At 39.4% G+C, this 19,288-nt stretch overlaps 1 protein-coding gene across 3 annotated transcripts in view; it reads left to right on the top strand.

The window, feature by feature from the left end:
- DACH1 (dachshund family transcription factor 1) overlaps positions 1–19,288 on the top strand; it is a 489,790-nt gene that overhangs the window by 403,220 nt on the left and 67,282 nt on the right. For all 3 annotated transcript variants that reach the window (XM_030566391.1, XM_030566381.1, XM_030566371.1), the window contains one exon: positions 17,849–18,000. In XM_030566391.1, the coding sequence (XP_030422251.1) occupies positions 17,849–18,000 (152 nt within the window). The remainder of the gene's footprint in view (positions 1–17,848; positions 18,001–19,288) is intronic.

Below are 19,288 nucleotides of genomic sequence, written 5' to 3'. Positions count from 1 at the left end.
AACCATGGCCAGTGGGAGCCACAATCCACCGAACTGCCGACGCGGCAGGTAAACAAACTGGCCCGGTCCACCAGAGTGCTTACCCTGGTGAGCCGCATGCCAGAGGTTGCTGACCTCTGTTTTATGAGATGAAAGAGAGGGTAAAGGAGAGGGACCTATTATGATATTGACCATCTTTAAGCAATGCGGGGGAGTGTTTGGCTGGCTGGCTGGCCGAGTGAAGGGACTAGGGCTTTATGGCTGGGGGGTGGGGGAGATGAAAACTGCTGCAAAAAGGGGCAGCGTGGTCACTGACTCATCCCTTGGGAATGCAGGGTTTAAAAAGGGACAGCCTGATGTCTTGAACCTTCATTTTTACACAGACTCACCGTCCCTCCCTTTTAGGTGGTAAAATATCAGGTTTGGTCAACTTCTGCTGTGGGCATTATGCTAGATGCCCCCTTTTTAGGGAAGCTGGGAAATAATTTTTCCCTTACCACCATATTGACTTGGGTACAGTTGAGTTTTTTTCCCCTTCCCCAGGGGGTTCCAGAAGGGTTCTGTTCATGCATGGCATGATGGGCGGTAGGCCATATGTCGCAACTAATTATTTAAGTGTAGGGTGGATGTTCAGTGCAGGTACTCCATAGGAAAGGTATACAGTAACTGGATAAATGGCTTGGAAAAGGACTTAAAAAGAGCTGTGTGTTAAAAGAATGAATGATGGGGGGTGGTTGGGGACTTCTATGATTGGTAGAGCAGGGAGCCAATCCCCCATTTTTATAGCCCATCTTAACCCTCCTAGGAGTGGGAGTGGTGGATGGTATGGTCCCAGCAATAGATTTGTTGGAGGGGACTGGGGGGAAAAAGAGGAGGATCTGGTAAAAGCCCACCCCCCAGGTAATTATGGAATAGACATGGGGTTACCTGCACTGTGCATCATTATCTGCCGGGTAGTTCCAGACATCTAATAATAAAGTTGCGCCCTGAATAAACCCATGTCAAATGTCTCCTGTCCTTCTTTCAGCATAGCTAGGATTCCTAAGAGGAAAAAAGGCAAGCTAGAACACATGCCTATGAGGCGTTTGCTAGAAAGTTTGTGGCACCTACATTTCTGGAGGAAAAGAACAATCAAAAAGAAAAATATTAGATCTGACTGCGATCTCTCTGACAGTGATTTTACGTGGATGTAACTCCATTGAATTGAGATATTCCTAGTTTACACTAGCATATGGGAGATCAGGACCATTACTGTTTTTTTTGTTGTTTACCTCTAAAATAGGAAACAATTCACGACTGGGTAAAATGTCACCTATCCCAGATTTACTTGGACTGAAATGTATACACTATGTCCTTAAAAATAAAAAAATGTATAGTCTATTCTACGATCCTACCAGCAGCATCACAAAACATGAACATGAATCTTAAAATGTGTATCTAGGGTCTGATTCTCCACTGCCTTCTCTAATTTGGTAGTGTTTTACAGTAAGGTTGCACATGTAGATGACTACACAAATTGCAAGGCTCTGGAAAATCAGGCCCATACACTTTATTTTGAGGCTGCAAAGCTAAACTATTAAAGGTAGGGATTGGTAAACCAGACTGTCCTAACCTTAGTCCCAGATTTGGACCATAGTGTCCAAAATATGGGGATTAGCATGAAAACCTCCAAGCTTAGTTACCAGCTTGGACCTGGTACTTGCTGCCACCACCCAAAAAATTAGAGTGTTTTGGGGCACTCTGGTCCCCCTGAAAAACTTTCCCTGGGGACCCCAAGACCCAAATCCCTTGAGTCTCACAACAAAGGGAAATAATCCTTTTTCCCTTCCCCCCTCCAGGTGCTCCTGGAGAGATACACAGACACAAGCTCTGTGAATCCAAACCGAGTGACTCCCCCTCTCCGTTCCCAGTCCTGGAAACAAAAAGCACTTTCCTCTTCACCCAGAGGGAATGCAAAATCAGGCTAGCCAATTCAACACACACAGATCTCCCCTGATTTCTTCCTCCCACCAATTCCCTGGTGAGTACAGACTCAATTTCCCTGAAGTAAAGAAAAACTCCAACAGGTCTTAAAAGAAAGCTTTATATAAAAAGAAAGAAAAATACATACAAATGGTCTCTCTGTATTAAGGTGACGAAATACAGGGTCAATTGCTTAAAAGAATATTGAATAAACAGCCTTATTCAAAAAGAATACAAATCAAAGCACTCCAGCACTTATATTCATGCAACTACCAAAGAAAAGAAACCATATAACTTACTATCTGATCTCTTTGTCCTTACACTTAGAAACAGAAGACTAGAAAGTAGAAACTACTTCTCCAAAGCTCAGAGAAAGCAGGCAGACAGAAAACAAAGACTCAGACACAAACTTCCCTCCACCCAAAGTTGAAAAAATCCGGTTTCCTGATTGGTCCTCTGGTCAGGTGCTTCAGGTGAAAGAGACATTAACCCTTAGCTATCTGTTTATGACACAGACTAATTCTAAATCCAAACTATAATTGTCCCTTGTTTAGATTTACATAAGTATCCTCCCCTTCTTCCTAGACCCCCTAATCTATTATTAATTCCACATCCGAATTTCAACAGTTTGGGTCATCTCTACTCTAGTGGTTGCTGCTATCTCCCATATTTTGGAAGGTCAAAAAATGGTCTGAAATCAGGGAAATGGAATTTAGAATCAGGAGATCTTTTTAGAATTAGAGAGACTGTAGTGGGGCAGAAAAAGGGATTGGAGAGGTAAGAGAATTTTCACGAGAATTGTGCAGAGGGGAAGAAGTGAGGTGGAGGAAAGTGTTGCGGGGATAGAGATGATCTGCAAAGATTTGCACACATTTTGGAGAAGAACTCAGACTTGGAGTATGCTCTGAACCCTTTGAGATTTATTATAACTAGTTAAAGCACTAGCCTTTGTAACTATTTAAACTATTTATTGTAACTAGTTAAAGCACTATCAGTGACACTGTGGCCCCACTCAAATCTAGGAAAATAAATGTCAATTTTTCATCTAGGAAAAGAAATGTAAGTTTTTCATCTTAGTCACTTGTGTCCCTGTTTAATGCAGCTGTCATTCTCTGCTCAAAACTAGGCTGAGAACTGATACGTTGTCCGGATACTGAAAAAAGTTATTATCCCTAAATATACAGTCATCTGTCCAGGTTAAGGTAAAACTTGCCAGCAATTAGTATGAATTAGTTTAGACAGTAACTATATTTGTGGTACCAAAGCTGTAAAGAGCTTTCAAGTCCCACTGTGGCTATGCCTCAGTTTTCACATGCACAAATTATTTGATACCATTTGCCATTTGAATGCTCTTTTGGGGATACGTGGAGATATATAGTTTTGCTTATTGTTCCCATTAAATTATATTTGTATGCTACCTATGGAATGGCTTAAATAAAGGGAAAAAAGAATTTGCCAAATAAGAAAATTGGCACAAATTAGTGAAAGACAACTTCAGCAAATCTGACATTAATATGATTTATTTAGCAAAGGAACAAAACACAATTCCAGGATATTATAATATAGTACATATATAAGCAGGTACAGTTACTCACAGGCTAAATGCAGCAGTGAGAGAAATGGTGGTATAATTTACATACAGGTTAGAAAACTGAAGTATGGGAAGGACTGTAATTTGCATTGTTTTATACAGGTTTCTACATGCCAGCTGTGTAAGTTGCACTCCTTTTGTATATCTACTGAAAGCCAAATCAGTTCAAGTTACATACAAGTCCCACTGATTTTTGATCCACTTATAGCACCATAGAGAGCAATGATGAACCTGACCTGTAAGATTTAAAAATAAAGAATGTGTTCTGATAATGATAGGTATGGTCAAGATCAAAATTTTGGTTTTTGAGATTTGGTTTCATCCTTATATATATATTCATGGATGTAGCAATAATGAAGAGAAATACTAGTTTCGTAGAATAAGAGCATATATGTTTTTGAAATTTGCTCTCGGTCTGCTAAATGAAGGATGATTTAGCATTTTATATATTTATCTAAAAACAACCATCTTTCTGTTGTTTCAATAAGTGACATTACAATAAACTTGAATGCAGTAGTGTTTTAGACATTAGCATTATGTCTTCATCATCTGAGAGTTGCAAGATACCAGCTGTGCTAGTCAAGAATTCCCTTCCCACCAAGGTTATGCTTGGGAAAAAATTATTCTTTTTTATGCTGACAATGACATAAACACCATTTTATTTGTAATATTACTCAAAATCTAAAAAATATGCAAGTTTCTTTAAACTTCATGAGGCATGTCTGGAGATTAATTAAACCTAAAAGAAATCCTAATTGCACTTGGTATTGTCCAATAAAATTTGGCAAAAGCTATGTTTAATATTCTGTATGTTTTATCTCTGCATTTTGAAGTCATCGTACAAATAAAACTAAAATAAGGAGCAGAATGTCCCACACAAAACCAAATATGCTTGCTTTGGGTTTTTTTCTTGCCTAGTAGCTCTGCTAGTGCAGAAGTATTGTGTAAACTTATCTTTATTACTTTGAAAATGTGGTTTTTAAGTTAGTTATGTAAAAATACATGATACAGACTTTGGGACCCAGCAGCAGTCTAAAGTTTGCTGGAGCTCAGGACGTTAATTCATGCTTACACTATGTTGGCTTGGCCACTCATTCTACAAACACTTACATACATAGTTAATGTTCAATCCAGTCATGCTGGTGTCAAGTGCTCCAAAGGGGAGAGCATTCTGCTCAGCACTCAGTTTGCTTTGCCTGATAGACTAGACAGGGATAGCAGAGCACTAATCAGAACACTCAAGACTTCAGCCAAATTAGCACATGTAAAGTTACAGCAATAACAAACTTTTTTTTCCTGAATAATCTGAACCTGAAGACTGCTAGTGTAAGAAGAGTTCAGTAACTACTGGGTCTAGTTCCCATAGCTTGCAGTTCTAGGATTTAAGATGAAGTGAAATTCTTGCTTAGAGCCTTGCATTTATATTAATTTATTGTCAAGCAAATATAACAAAAACATAAGAATATTAGATCCACCTTACTGGGTCAGATCATGGTCCATATTGGTCAGTATCCTGTCTCTGGCAGTGGTCCATCCCACAGCTTCAGAGGGAAGTACAGAACAGGGCAATATGGAGTGATCCACCTCTGTCTTCCACTCCCAGCTTCTAGTAGTCAGAGGTTCAGGGTTGCTCAAACATGGGACTGCATCCCTGACCATCTTGGCTAATAGCCATTGGTGGACCTATCCTCCATTAATTTGTCCAGTTCTTTTTTCCATGTATACTTTTGACCATCACAATAGCCTTTAGCAATGAATTCCATAGGTTAGTTGTGCAGTGTGAGAAAGCTACTTCCTCTTATTTGTACTAAATCTGCTGCCTGTTGATTTCATAAGGTACCCCCTGGTTTTTGTATTCTGGGAAAATAACACTTTTCTATTCTTTCTTTCCACACCATTCATGATTTTATAAACCTTTATCATACCCCCCCAAGTTGTCTTTTTTCTAAGATGAACAATCCTAATATTTTTATTTCTTCTTCATGTAGAAGACATTTCATACCCTTGATTATCTTTATTGCCCTTATTTGAACCTTTTCCCAGTTCCACTAAACCCTTTTTGAGATGGGATGACCAGAGCTGGAGACAGTATTAAAGGTGTGGGTGCACCAGAGATTTATATAATAGCATTTTGATATTTTCTGTTTTATTTTCTATCCCTTTCCTTATAGTTCCTCATATGCTGTTGGCCTTTTTGACTACCACTGCACAGTGTGTAAAAGTTTCCAGAGAACTATCTGTGGTGATTCCAAGATCCCTTCCTTTGGTACTAACAGCTAATTTAGAAACCATCACTATATATACCTAGTTGGGATTTTTTTTTTCAGAGTGCATTACTTTGTACTTATAAATATTGAATTTCATCTGCCATTTTGTTGCCCAGTCACTCAGCTTAGTGAGATAGACTCATAGACTCATAGAGATCCCTTTGTATTTCTTTGCAGTCCACTTTGGACTTAACTGCCTTAAATAGTGTTGTATTATCTGCATACTTTGCCACCTGTTCACCCTCTTTTCCAGATCATTAATGAATATGTTGAAAAGAACAGGTCCCAGTACAGAACCTTGGGGGACCCTGCTGTTCACTGTTCTCCATTGTGAAAACTGACCATTTACTCCTACATTGTGTTGCCTATGTTTCAGTCAGTAACTGTTCCATGAGAGGACTTTCTCTCTTATCCCATGACTACTTAGTTTCCTTAAGAACCTTTGGTGAGGAAATTTGTCAAGGGCTTTCTGAAAATCCAAATATGCTGTATCGACTGGATCTGTTGACTCCTCAGAGAATGCTAATAGACTGATGAGGCACGACTTCCCTTTACAAAAGCCCTGGTGGCTCTTCCCTGACATAATGTGTTCATCTATATGTCTGATAATTATGCTCTTTACTGTAGTTTCTACCAATTTGCCAGCTACTGAAGTTAGGCTTACTAGTCTGTAATTGCTAGGATCTCCTTTGGAGCCCTTTTTAAAAATCAGCATTTTGTTATCTTCCTTCCAGGCATCTGGTACAGATGCTGATTTTGGTGATAAGTTAAATATTACATTTTAATAGTATTGCAGTTTCGTATTTGAATTCCTTCAAAACTCTTGGGTGAATAGCATCTGGTCCTGGTAACATATTACTGTTTAATGTATCAGTTTGTTCTAAAGTCACTTACATTAACACACCAATTTGGAACATTAAACATTTATTTCAAAATACTATTTTAGGAATTTTTCTTCTTTAAGAATTAATTATTGTGAGTTACTGTGTTGCGGCTAAGATATTTGAGCTGTGTGATTATAAAATATATGTAGTGGTATCTCTTGGAACTGTTGTTGACCATCAAATTGCTGACTATTTTGTCATAAAATATGTGCATATTCTATACTTAAACCATTTTTGTGTAGAATTATAAATGTGCAGAGTGGTTTTTATTATATGGATAAACAAGCCATTGCATTTTTGTTTTCTGAATTATATAATATAATATAAATTAATACACCTCAGTCCCGATATAATGCTGTCCTCAGGAGCCAAAAAATCTTATTGCATTATAGGTGAAACTGCGTTATATAGAACTTGCTTTCATCTGCCTTAGTGTACAGACCCACCCCCTCAGAGCACTGCTTTACTGTGTTATATCCAAATTTGTGTTATATCAAGTCGTGTTATATTGGGGTAGAGGTGTGCAAGCTAGGAACAAAACTGGCATTTCAGTATTAGCATTGGACAAAAATTAGTAACAATAAAAGTGTTATAATTTATTTTAAAATATAGTGAAATTCATACAATAAATTATTCAGCAGATATTATCCAGCCCAGGTCTAGTCAGAAATCGAGTTTATTAAAATCTTGTTTTTGAAATGGAAAATTGTATAATTTTTGTTTGACTATGAGACCTTTTTTGGGCCTTTATAAAATGAAGAATAAATTCAACTTCTTTGTAGACATAAAGCCTGAAGAAATCCTCAGAGCTGGAACATCACCACTAATTACATTTCATTGTTTTGGATGCATTTTGCCAACCCCTACTATTTGTTTGTAATGATGTTATCATTAGAAGACCAGCAGTCCTTTAGCAAAACAAAAACATGTTCACTATGAAGAATAATTTATATCTCCTAAGCTTGTTGTCTACAAATGTCAGTGATGTTCAAGTAGAATTCTAATAGCACAATAATAATTACATACAAAAAACTCCATTAAAAACAAAAGCATTGCAAAGTCAAGCACTCAGAAGTTTGGCGATGCCAGAATTAATGGCTGTGCATCCTTAATTTGCCACACTTATGCATATGCATAATGATGCACTCCTTAATTACATGATCATATACTATTTTTCCACAGGTCTCCAGCCTCATTTAGTGCACATGATGGATGGTGCTCACTTAATGAGTGTCTATTCAATATTTTTTCTCCCAGTTGTTCTATATTATTTACTTCACACTATTCATAACTCTCTCTGAAGACCGAATTATTAATTTCCTATGGGTTTTATCACTATAGCATATAAGTGCTTCAGGAACTTTAATCAATTTATCTTCTCAATACCACTTTGAGGTAAGGGGTACTCCCTCCTCCCATGTCCTTGTCTCAGTATCTACCCAGCCAGTCTCAATAGTCCCTCTGGGCCCCAGATCACTGTCATATTTGTCCCCTGCCTTTCCCTCATCCCTCCCTTTGAGGTAAGGAGGTGGTATTATCCCCATTTCACAGGTTGGGTGCAGAGGCAAACATTTCCATTACTGTTAGGTGCCAAATCTGAGATGCCTATGGCCTGATTTTTCAGAGTACTTAGTATTATATACACATTATCTGTTCAAAGCACAGCTCCAGTTGACTTCAGTTGCAGCTATGAGTTCTCAGTACAAATCAGCACCAGGGGCTCAAGTCAGGCACCCACAAAATGAGGAACACACAATTAGTGACCACTTGTGAAAAGTTAGGTTTAGAGACTTTCCCCGCATCATATAGGAAATCTGTGGCAGAGACAGATCTAGAATCCAGGTCTCCATGGCAGAATTTAAGTGCCTTAATCATGAAGCCATCCTTTCTCTTCCTGCAAGTCCCTTCTTTATATACTCCACGTCTTCTAATGTCTGGAACAAATAAGGCAGGGGTCCTACAGACAACAGTTGTTGTCACTGGACAACCCTGATTCATTCCCACAGTACAGTCCATCTTGTGCACTGAATGAGGCCGGGGTCCCATGGAAAAATAGTATGTGATCATGTAATTAAAGGCTATATTACAATGCACATGCCAAAAGGGACTGAAATAATACTGCACAGGCAAGCTTAATTCATAGATAGTTGCTGACAGCAGAGGAATGTTGCAAGTCAGGAATCTTGGATTCAGTCCACATTCTGGAGGGAAGTTTTCTCTAGTGGTCACAGTACCTTCTGTCCCTGTTCTCCTCATGCTTGACTCCATCTGCCCCATCCCCTCCAACCTGTCTCAGTCCTGTTTCTTCCCCGCCTTTGGATCCCTGCCCCATCCCATTCTCCTTGCCTACCCAGTCTCAGTCTTCACTCCTCATATTTCTCATCACACTCCCAGTCTACTTGCCCAGCCTGTTCTCATTCCCTACTTCCATCCCAACACCTTGTTTCCAGTCTCCTCATCCAGCTAGTCCTAGTTCCCCTCTTGGTTCCTTGTCCAATCTGTCACTTCCCAATCTCCCTTCCTAGGCTTCTCATCCTATCTCAGTCTCCCATAGCCCTACCACCTCCCAGGTCCTTGTCTCAGTATCTATCTAGCCAGTCCCAATGCGCCCTCTGGGCCCCAGATCCCTGTCATATCTGTCCCCTGCTTTACCCTTATCCTTCCCACACAAACTGGTCTGTAGTCTCCATCTCCTTGTCCAGCCAGTTGTAGTCTCCCTCAGTTCTTCATTCTATCAAAGTGTTCCCCTGCAGTCAGCTACCTCCCACCCACCCTTTTCATTCACTGTCTCAGAGTCTGTCTCCTTGTCCAATCAGTCCCAGCCTCCCTTCCCTCACAGCTCCCAGACCCAGTCTCCTTGCCTAGCCAATCCCAGTTTTTATCCCCCCACACACATGCCAATCCCAGTGTCACCAGACTCCTTGTCTCAACCAACTCCTTTCCCTCTCCTACTCTGGCTTTTATCCCCTCTGCCTACAAATCAGACAGCTTCCTTCTCCATGCTGTCCAGGTGCCAGCAGGGGGTGGGGAGGTGGTCAATGAGAGCACCTGAAAGGCAGGCTCCTGCCTTTCAGTGTACAGACTCACTCCAGCCCAGGGCAGCTGGAAGCAGCATTTATGAGAAAATCTGGTTTTGCCCACATAGTCCTAGGCTGGAGCATGCTCAGTTGCTCTATGATGAAGATACATGTTTAGTCTGGTCTGTTCTAGAAACTGTGCGAGACTCATGCATGCTCAGTGAGCACAAAAACGTTGGAGATTTTTGTTGACAACTCACAGTTTCTACTAAGCCTGTGCGAAGTGTAATTTTTCAGAGGCTTATAACTTGGCCATATTTTGGCTCATTTTTACAGAAACAGAAAAGGCCACAATCCTGATACAAAGGCCACCCCTCTGCCAAATTTCAAATCCCTGCTGCAAAGGGTGAGAACATTGTGGTCATGATGGAATCTCCATCACTGGGAAATTTTAAATCAAGATTGAATGATTTTCTAGAAGATCTGATCTAGGAATTATTTTGGAGAAATTCTGTGGTCTGTGCTATACAGGAAATCAGACTCAATGATCCCAATGGCCCTTTCAGGCCTTGGAATCAATGAATCTAGGAGTGTTAAAAAAAAAAAGATTTCCAGGATATTTTAAAATGGATAAAACAATATATCTCCCCCTAGTCTCATTATTGGAAATGATCAATCCATTCTGGCTGAAATTTTCCAAAACAGTCATACCATGGTACATATCTTGGAATGGAAAATTTCAGCCTGTACTATTAAAGTATGGCAAGGTTCTAATCAACTGAAAACAGGATCTTTAAAGTGGGAAGTGTTGGGCAACCTCAGTAGGCAGTGCCACCAGTCTGCCTATGATAGGGCTAAATTTTCAACTTCTTTTCTCCTTTTGTAGTTATTTATACATGTGCAAAGTATATGCAAAATGCTGTCCTTGGTGTAAATTAGTGAAGAATTCTGATTTGCTAGAGCACCTAGTACATACTTTGTGCAAGTGCAGAGGACAGCACAAGATATAAAGCAGAGGAGATCAAGTCACAATATGCAATATGCCCATCTAGAAAATATATCCATGGCATCTGTGGTTCTTTCAATGTCTTCCTTTCTATTTGTATTTGCATTCCATCACTGGTGAGTTCCAATTCAATAAGCCCTCAAGCAAGCATGGCAGGCCAAGAAATAGAGTTTTATGGGCAGCATGTTCCCCTCAGGATGTAACTTGCACATTCATAAAGAAGCAACTAATAGTAAAAGTAGGCCAACCTTTTAGAAAAGTTACAGTAGCAAAAAACATTGAGTCAATGCATCAGTTGTATAATTGCTCATCTTCCCATTTTTCTAGGAGATGTCACATTTGTGAGTTTTCATGTAGCCTCCTGTTCATTTCAGAATATTTGGCACTTCTGGTCAGTTGTGCCTAGCTGAGATAGTGAGACCAGAATGTAAATTCATTTATGATGTTTGGATACAGGGGCAGATCAATAGAGCAAAGCTGACAGAAGGCCCAGTGTTCAGCCAGAGGTAACACCATCATTCCTATCCTCCTATATTGCTTTACTCTGTTCCCATGGTCGCCTGAATGAAGTGCTTATGCTGACTGTCTATGATCATGCTAGAGACAAGGTTTTGGAGAGCAGACAATCAGAGATCACCTTCTGAGGAAACTGTCATGGTCAGAAATGTTTTTGTCTTGAGTAGAAAACATTTTGGTGGATCAGGTGGATCAGTGCATACAACCTAATTAGTTAAAACAGATTGTCCACAATTTGAAGAGAAGGGCTGAAATTAAATCTCTAGATCTGAGCATGTCTAATGTTTGGAAAGTTCAGATGTGGTTCCAGGACCAAAGTTTGCAGCTTGTCTATAGTGAAAAAGGTTCCTAAACTCTTAACATGTACACAGAAAACCATACTAAATAAAACTGTACTCAATAAAACAGGATACATTATTATGCAAAAACATAAAAAGCAGATTTATATTTTGAAAGAATGAGCCCTGCTTCAGCAATTAAGCTGAGCCATATAAAGGAGTCCTAAGAACGGTTAAGTTTTAAATATTGCATTGTGAAACAGAAAAGTATTAAAAGTAAGTGATTACGGAAATGCAATGCCCAGTATGGCATTTTATGTAGCTGATTATATCTCTCAGTCGCAAAGTCTGACCATTTCAATGTTGTCTAATTTGGTAACAATGCTGAAGTTGCCATGCTTGCATTTAAGGATACAAACAAGAGAGTAGCTGCCACTATTCATCTGTTATTATTTGAATAAATATCATAGCTTCCTGAATGTTTCTGTTCTAATTGGTGAGAGAAAATAAAGCAGAATGGCAGTAAACCAAATGCAGTACAAAATGCTGATTGTTATATCTGGCCAAAACCGGCTGTTGTCAGATTAAAATCTGATTTGAACAAAACCATGTGAATTTTCAAAACATAGAAAAAGTAATTAAACAAGAAAAATGTCTCTTAAAAGTGTGTATGTACAGATATTTTAAAAACAGGTGATGTTAGTTACGCATAGTAAGTGGGTGAATGAAATGAGCCTACAGTGGTGTAACTTATATACCAGAGGCCAGATTCCTTGTACAGGCCCACAGGCAAAAGCAGCTTGTGCTATCTCTATTCATGTGTTGATTGATACTGGTTCAATTCCACTGGTCTACGATTTTTGAGAAGTCGTCTGCTTCAGAGATAAAATGTGATATTTATTATGTATTTTGATGTGCTGAATTCAAATATGACAATTAAAACAACTGATTGGCTACTGTTTCTAAGATATTTAAGTTTTTACATTTTATGTCTATGTGTATTGTGTAGATAGTAGTGTTTTAATCATAAATTGTAAACCTAGGTCTTTTCATGTGTTTATGGTTGCTTTACATGATAATATTTCACCTGTCCTGTTTATGTAACACTTTAAAAATCAGCAAAAGGGTTATATAAATAAAATTGATTATGAAACAAAAGGCAAAAAACTATTCTGTACATAGTTTAGTCCTATTCAGTGTCTACTCGGCGCTTCTTGGCTTGTCTCTGGTATTCATTAAATGGAGCATCTCTTGTCACTGTCCAGTAATAGTCTGCAAGCATTGTTGGGCTCCATTTGCCCTGATAACCTGCCAGGAGATTCCACTGCTGTAGTCTGGAGCCCAACAGCTCTGCCTTACTCTTGGGTAGTTCCAAATCCCTGACAAGGTCATTCAGTTCACCTTGTGTTATGAGGTGTGGTTCAGAGGAGAAGGATGGGAGAAAATGTGGGTCCTGTGACATTGATGGTTCAGGACCAGAAGTTTCATCCTCTTCCTCGTCTGACTCAAGTGAGAATGATTCTGGTGCATCAGGAACTGGCAGTCCTTCTCCGTGGGGTACTGGGCGTATAGCTGATGGAATGTTTGGATAATGCACAGTCCACTTTTTCTTCTTTGACACACCTTTCCCAACTGGAGGCACCATGCAGAAGTAACAATTGCTGGTATGATCTGTTGGCTCTCTCCAAATCATTGGCACTGCAAAGGCATAGATTTCCTTTTCCTGTTCAACCACTGGCCAAGATTTGTTGCACAAGTGTTGCAGCATATGTGTGGGGCCCACCTCTTGTCCTGATCTCCAATTTTGCAGCCAAAATAAAGGTGATAGGCTTTCTTAACCATAGTGGTTATACTGCGCTTTTGTGATGCAAAACTCACTTCACCACAAACATAGCCGAAGTTATCTGCACTATTCACACAAGTACGAGGCATCTCTGCTCACTTTGGCTAAACAGAAATATGTCCCTTTGCAAAATCAAACACTGACAAATAAGAGAGCACAACACTGTATGATTTCTAGAGCTGATCTAGGACAATTTGTTCAGCAGAGTGATATAAGCTTCGTTATGTATGCATCATCCATGACTTCTAGGACTAACATGATGCAATTCATATCATGTATGACGCAATACCAGCTTCAGATTGCATCATTCATTGTTTTGCCTAAAAAGCAAGTACTGTCCAAACCCAGTCATAGATTTATTCATAGATCCAGTCAAAGATGTATTTTAGTCATTTCTGGTTTAAATTGAGATCCCTTCCCTTTATAACTCACTTATCCTCTGCCATTCCCAAGTCAAGGGTCATATATACTGACCCAATAGCATATCTTGAAAACTAGAGCCAATCAACAATTTTAAGCATCATTTTCGTTCTCAGTGACCCAGAATTAGTAAGTTGGACTACATTTATTTCAGAAGCATTTTGGCCGTAGAGCAGTGTTCTCAGCACAAACCTGAGGGCTGCTCTAACTTGCCCTGCTTTGGCCATGGACCCTAAAGAGGCACTGAAGCAAGACACAATCTTGCGTCACTTTTCCTTCTGCCCCTGAGACAATGCCTGGCTCACCCCAGAACTTCTCTGGTGGGTGCAGACCAGGAAAGCAGATGTGTGGCTCTTGCAAAGGCATGCTTGTGTTGGAGACATTCCCCAGATGGTGGATTGAGGGCACTATTAGTCCTTTGCGTCTGTTTTCAGGATTGGTTCCTTATTTTCCATCACATACCTGTCAGCAGAAGAGTATACGTTCACTTTAAGATGGTGGATTAATGATTTTTGAGAAACAAGGTTACATCATTGCATTGTGATGAGAGGGCCTTCAGGACTAAAAGATTTTTTTAAATACTTTAATAGCAGGGGTCATATTATTTTGCTACTAAGAGATGCGGTCATGTTTTAATTGGCTAATGTTTACAGTGTGGTTTTGCTTAAAAACACATTTTTTTCAAGATTCTCTCAATCATCGCTTATCTCACATCCACAAATATCCATGCTTCCTGTGTATAGTATGTACATTTGCTCTATTTCAAACATACTCACACTGAAAGTTTATTTCACATGGGACATCAAGAAAACAAAGTCACATTAGTCTGTTTTTTCCCCCTCAGTTAAAGCTTCAATAAAATAAGTTCATAGTGAGTTCAGCTCTCTAGTCCTACCTTTCAAAGTAAAACTGATGTTGTTATTTATTAGAAAGTTGGTGATTGGACATTACCGAAAACTAATACATTTCATGTAGTTGTAAATCTTTTTGACTATTTTGAATATTGGGAAACTGCCTAACAATTCTAAGAAAACCTTTGCAAAACTCATCTTGCTATGACCATACACATTACAGAGAGCTTTAAAATATATAAAAACTATTGTTCATTGTGTTTTGGTTAGCAGTATAATAACATTAAGAGAGGTTACAATCTATGACCCTGGATATGGATCCTCCAGTGAAGCCTCTGTAGGGGCAGGGTAGTCTGCATTTGTATGGAACCCCATATATTTCAACAGGATCAGGGCCTAAGACTTTCAGTGGATCATTTGCAGGGCCGGCTCCAGACCACAGTGTGCCAAGCGCGTGCTTGGGGCGGCATGCCGCGGGGGGCGCTCTGCCGGTAGCAGGGAGGGCAGCAGGCAGCTCCAGTGGACCTCCCGCAGGCGTGCCTGCGGAGGGTCCGCTGGTCCCACGGCTCTGGTGGAGCATCTGCAGGCACGCCTGTGGGAGGTCCACCGGAGCCACGGGACCACCGGACTCCCTGCAGGGAAGCCTGCAGGAGGTCCACTGAAGCTGCTGGACCGGCGAGCGGCAGAGCGCCCCCCACGGCATGCTGCCGTGCTTGGGGCGGCAAAATTGCTAGAATTTAAAAAGAATTTCTTCAGCAATACAAGTAAGAAATAAGTGGGTCTGAAAACTTGTGCTTGTATGAGATTTTGATTAGCCTTTATCAATATATTGTATAGACAATTTTTTTTACATTAACAAATTAAATTATCTATTCAGACAGGAATTTGGAACAAATATGCTGCAATAATTGTTTATAACTGGAAAGAATCTGTGGAGAAAAACTGACCTGTGTGTGGTCACTGCTCCATTTTCTAATAAAGTAGGTGACTATTTCTATAATACAGTAAAGGTGGTGGGCAATAGAAATTTTCCAGATTTAGGGCCAACCCCTCAACGCAGTTCCCACCAAGTAGATGCATGGGGTGGTGGAGGGAGAAGAAAGAAGGGACGGGAGGGGAAGCATACATCCACAGAGCACCTGCTACAGAGCCTACTTTAGTTCTATAGGATTTGTATGGGTAACAATTCAAAAATCTGCAGCTAGCTTTTCATACCTGTCTGTGACATGGCTGGAAAACACAAAGAAATATTAATCAATTGCAAAATCTTGTGTGACTCTCAACTGTTGAAAGCTTTCCTTTTGGCCATCACCAATATGTCATACACAGTCATATTATGCAGGCTGTAAGATGATGCCGTAAAGGGAAGATATCATTTGCTCCCTGCATTTGCACATGGAGTGAAGGCATAAGGTACCTCTTACTCCCATGTGTAGGTTGTTTCCATTACGAGTCATGCACAACAAGGAGAGCAATCTCCATATGGCCACTAATCCCTACTCTGCATGGGTAGGCAGGAGAGAGTATGCAGGGGCATGCAGTGGGTAAAACCTTGTATCTACCGCCTCAAAGTACTGGCTGGCACATTTGAACTGATATGGAGGTAGAAAGAAATCTACACCTGATAATGGCTGATACAGATTATTCTCTTTTGGAGCAAGGGGGAAACCAAGGAACAAATTCTTACTTTCTTTATTGGTTTGCCCCAAGGCCAGTTCAGCTTTTCTATTGTAATATTACTGTTTAGTTCTTCATTATGTGTACATAAGAAAATAAAGTCCCCACTTCTTCACCAAAACATTATAGACATAATGAGTACCAGAACTTTATGCAATGCAATTTCCAACGCATATGCTAGTATATGTTGAGTGGTGAAAAAATTACTGTGCTGTCCTGAAACTAAAATTAAGTACAACGCAAGGAAAAATGCACGTATATTTATCTTTATATGAAGAAGGACAGATCTGATAAAACCTCCTACAGTCAGATTATTATGCAAAGATCTGCAAAAGGTCAGTATCAGGAGTAAGTTCCTTTGCCTTTATATAGTATAGAACAGTAGTGGGCAACCTGTGGCCCATGGGCCACACGTGGGCCCTCAGGGTAATCCACTGGCAGGCCGCAAGACAATGTTTACACTGATAGTCTGCAGGTATGGCCACCCACTGCTCCCAGTGGCCGCAGTCCGCTGTTCCCAGCCAATGGGAGCTGTGAGAAGTAGGCCACAGGTTGATCACCACTGGTATAGAAATTCATCAATATGTTTAGGTTAATTTGTATATGGATTTTCAATAGGGTATAATCAAGCCCTTAGTATAATTTATAAGGACAGATTTTTTTCTCCTAGAGGAGCAAGGTAAATGCTTGGTGTAATAAAATTGGCCCAATATCTGTAACATATGAACAGTAGAATATAAAATTTAAAATTATGAAGAATATTTGACTATTTAAGTGCCTGTTAAATATTGGTTTTGCATCTCTTCCTGTTCATAGCTCACAAATTATCAGAAAACGTTAACCCTAAAAGTCTTCTCGCTTTTTCCCATTGTGATGTCACAAATAATCAGTTCTCATTATTACAAAGATTCTATTGAGGAGTCCAGCACTAATTGTTAAAATATGTCCATGTTAAAAAATGATTGTTAACCATACTGTTAATTTCAGTTATTGTTTAGAGTAAGTTTGAATTGCAGGAATCAGATGTACTTGCCTTGTTAAAAATGCATGAAGGATTGTAGTTTGCCCTGTTTTGCAGGATCTTTAAAGTCACATATGAATCTGTCATGAGTAAGAAGAGTTACTGTATGGGTAGGCTGCCTGTATTCAAATGCTACTCGTATACAAAATATATGTCATGCTTGAAAATATTCTGTTATCAATCCAAATAGAACACAAACTAAATGAGATAATTTGGAAGGTGCCTATAAAGTCAGCCTGAATATATTATCATAAGTATATGTGAGATAATATTTGTTTTAAAAAGATTCTATGGCACTGTAAACTCAGTCTCATTAGAGACTGCATTTAAAAGGCTTATAAAGTTACTCATTAATGTTATCTTGTTGTATCTCCACAGCTTTTTCATTAAAGAAAATTCAGCAGAAAGCATTTCTCCTGATAGCAGGAACCAATTTGCAATAAATGTTCTGGAAACCACTAGGGAAGCCATTACTGAGGTCTAATAAAAACAGACAAGCGTAACTTGTTCTATATTTTTGTTTCAATCACATACAGATGAGACCCCGCTCTCCACACCAACCACAAGAGACAGCCTTGACAAACTTTCTCTAACTGGCATGGGCAACCACTACCGCCCGGGTTTTCCATCTCCTTTTCTATTCCCTGATGGATTGTCCTCCATAGAGACTCTCCTGACTAACATCCAGGTAGGCCTTTCTATAGATCAGCTTATGGGGATGGAGACAGAGTTGTCTAAATTAATACAGCATTTAGAGTAATCAGTTCATAAGATTATTTGAATCAACTAATTTACTGAAACTTGTAGTATTTAGGTTTTAAAGGAACCACAACAGTCAAATGATCTTAGAAACTGTCAGATACAGTACATGAAATACAGATTGTATATGAAGCCACAGCAGAGACTTAGATGAAAGCGACATTGGTATTTTTAAAGTTATTCATCTTAAATGCCAGGCTTTTTGCAAGCTAATGAGATATATTTTACTGTTTAAGTTTATCTCATTTACTAAATAGACAAAAACTTATTTAATAAATATTTACTTTAAACTTCTGGATGTCAAGATAGAAATGACACGTTAAACTATTAAAATATGTCTGATATAAAAGATATTCACAAAATCTTTTTTTTAAAAACAAATAAGCTCGTTTCCATTAATGTATTATCTTCAAAGAATAGACTTCAAAGGACATACCAAATTTCTGCGATTTTCCTATGCAGTAGTCAGAATGCCTATTGTGTGTACAGTATAGTCTGATTCTAACATTATTCAAGATTTACACTAGCATATAGCATGGAGCCAAGAGTGTTTGAGATGAGAGAATGGTTTTTTGGGGTTTTTTTTTTGCCCACACATGCAGTGATCATGTAGTCAACAGATGGAATTTGGCAGCGCACAGGGCTATGCATCACATGCAGCAGCAAAATGGCAGTGCAGGAAAGTACAGCCTTATCACGCTCATTCCAGGTGTACTTTGTATGCACAGCCACAACCTCCACATGTAATCTTTCGTCACCTTCCTTTTACTAATGCACCATCCACTGCCAATACAGAGGATCTTAACTGTATTTAATCACCAAAGTCTATAGCAATGCTACTTCTGTAACTAGTCTCACTGAAGTTAATGGGACTTCAGCTTTGGCTTGCCTTTTGAAATGTAGGAAATCTATTCATTTATTATGTCATCTCAGTAATAAGTTTCTACTATACTAGTGAACACCTAGGGTAGTGGCAAGTGATCAGACTAAAACTCTATATCTAAACACCCCAAGGGATTGAGATCTTCAGCTAAACCTTGCATCTGTAATGCAGGTATATAGCTGTATAAATATACACCAGACATGGCTAGACATGAAAAAGTGAAAGAAGAGGTCTTTGACAAAAAGGGGCTAATGCTGCCAACATTCATGGAAAGGCCCAAGAGGCAGGAAATCCGTTTATGGCCAGCCCCCTCATGTGCATCAACACACAGTTG

The sequence above is a fragment of the Gopherus evgoodei genome, chromosome 1 (genome assembly GCF_007399415.2).
Source record: "Gopherus evgoodei ecotype Sinaloan lineage chromosome 1, rGopEvg1_v1.p, whole genome shotgun sequence".
Classification (NCBI taxonomy): Eukaryota; Metazoa; Chordata; order Testudines; family Testudinidae; genus Gopherus; species Gopherus evgoodei.
Note: the sequence above shows the minus strand (reverse complement) of the source record. Positions and strands in the feature narration are given on the sequence as shown.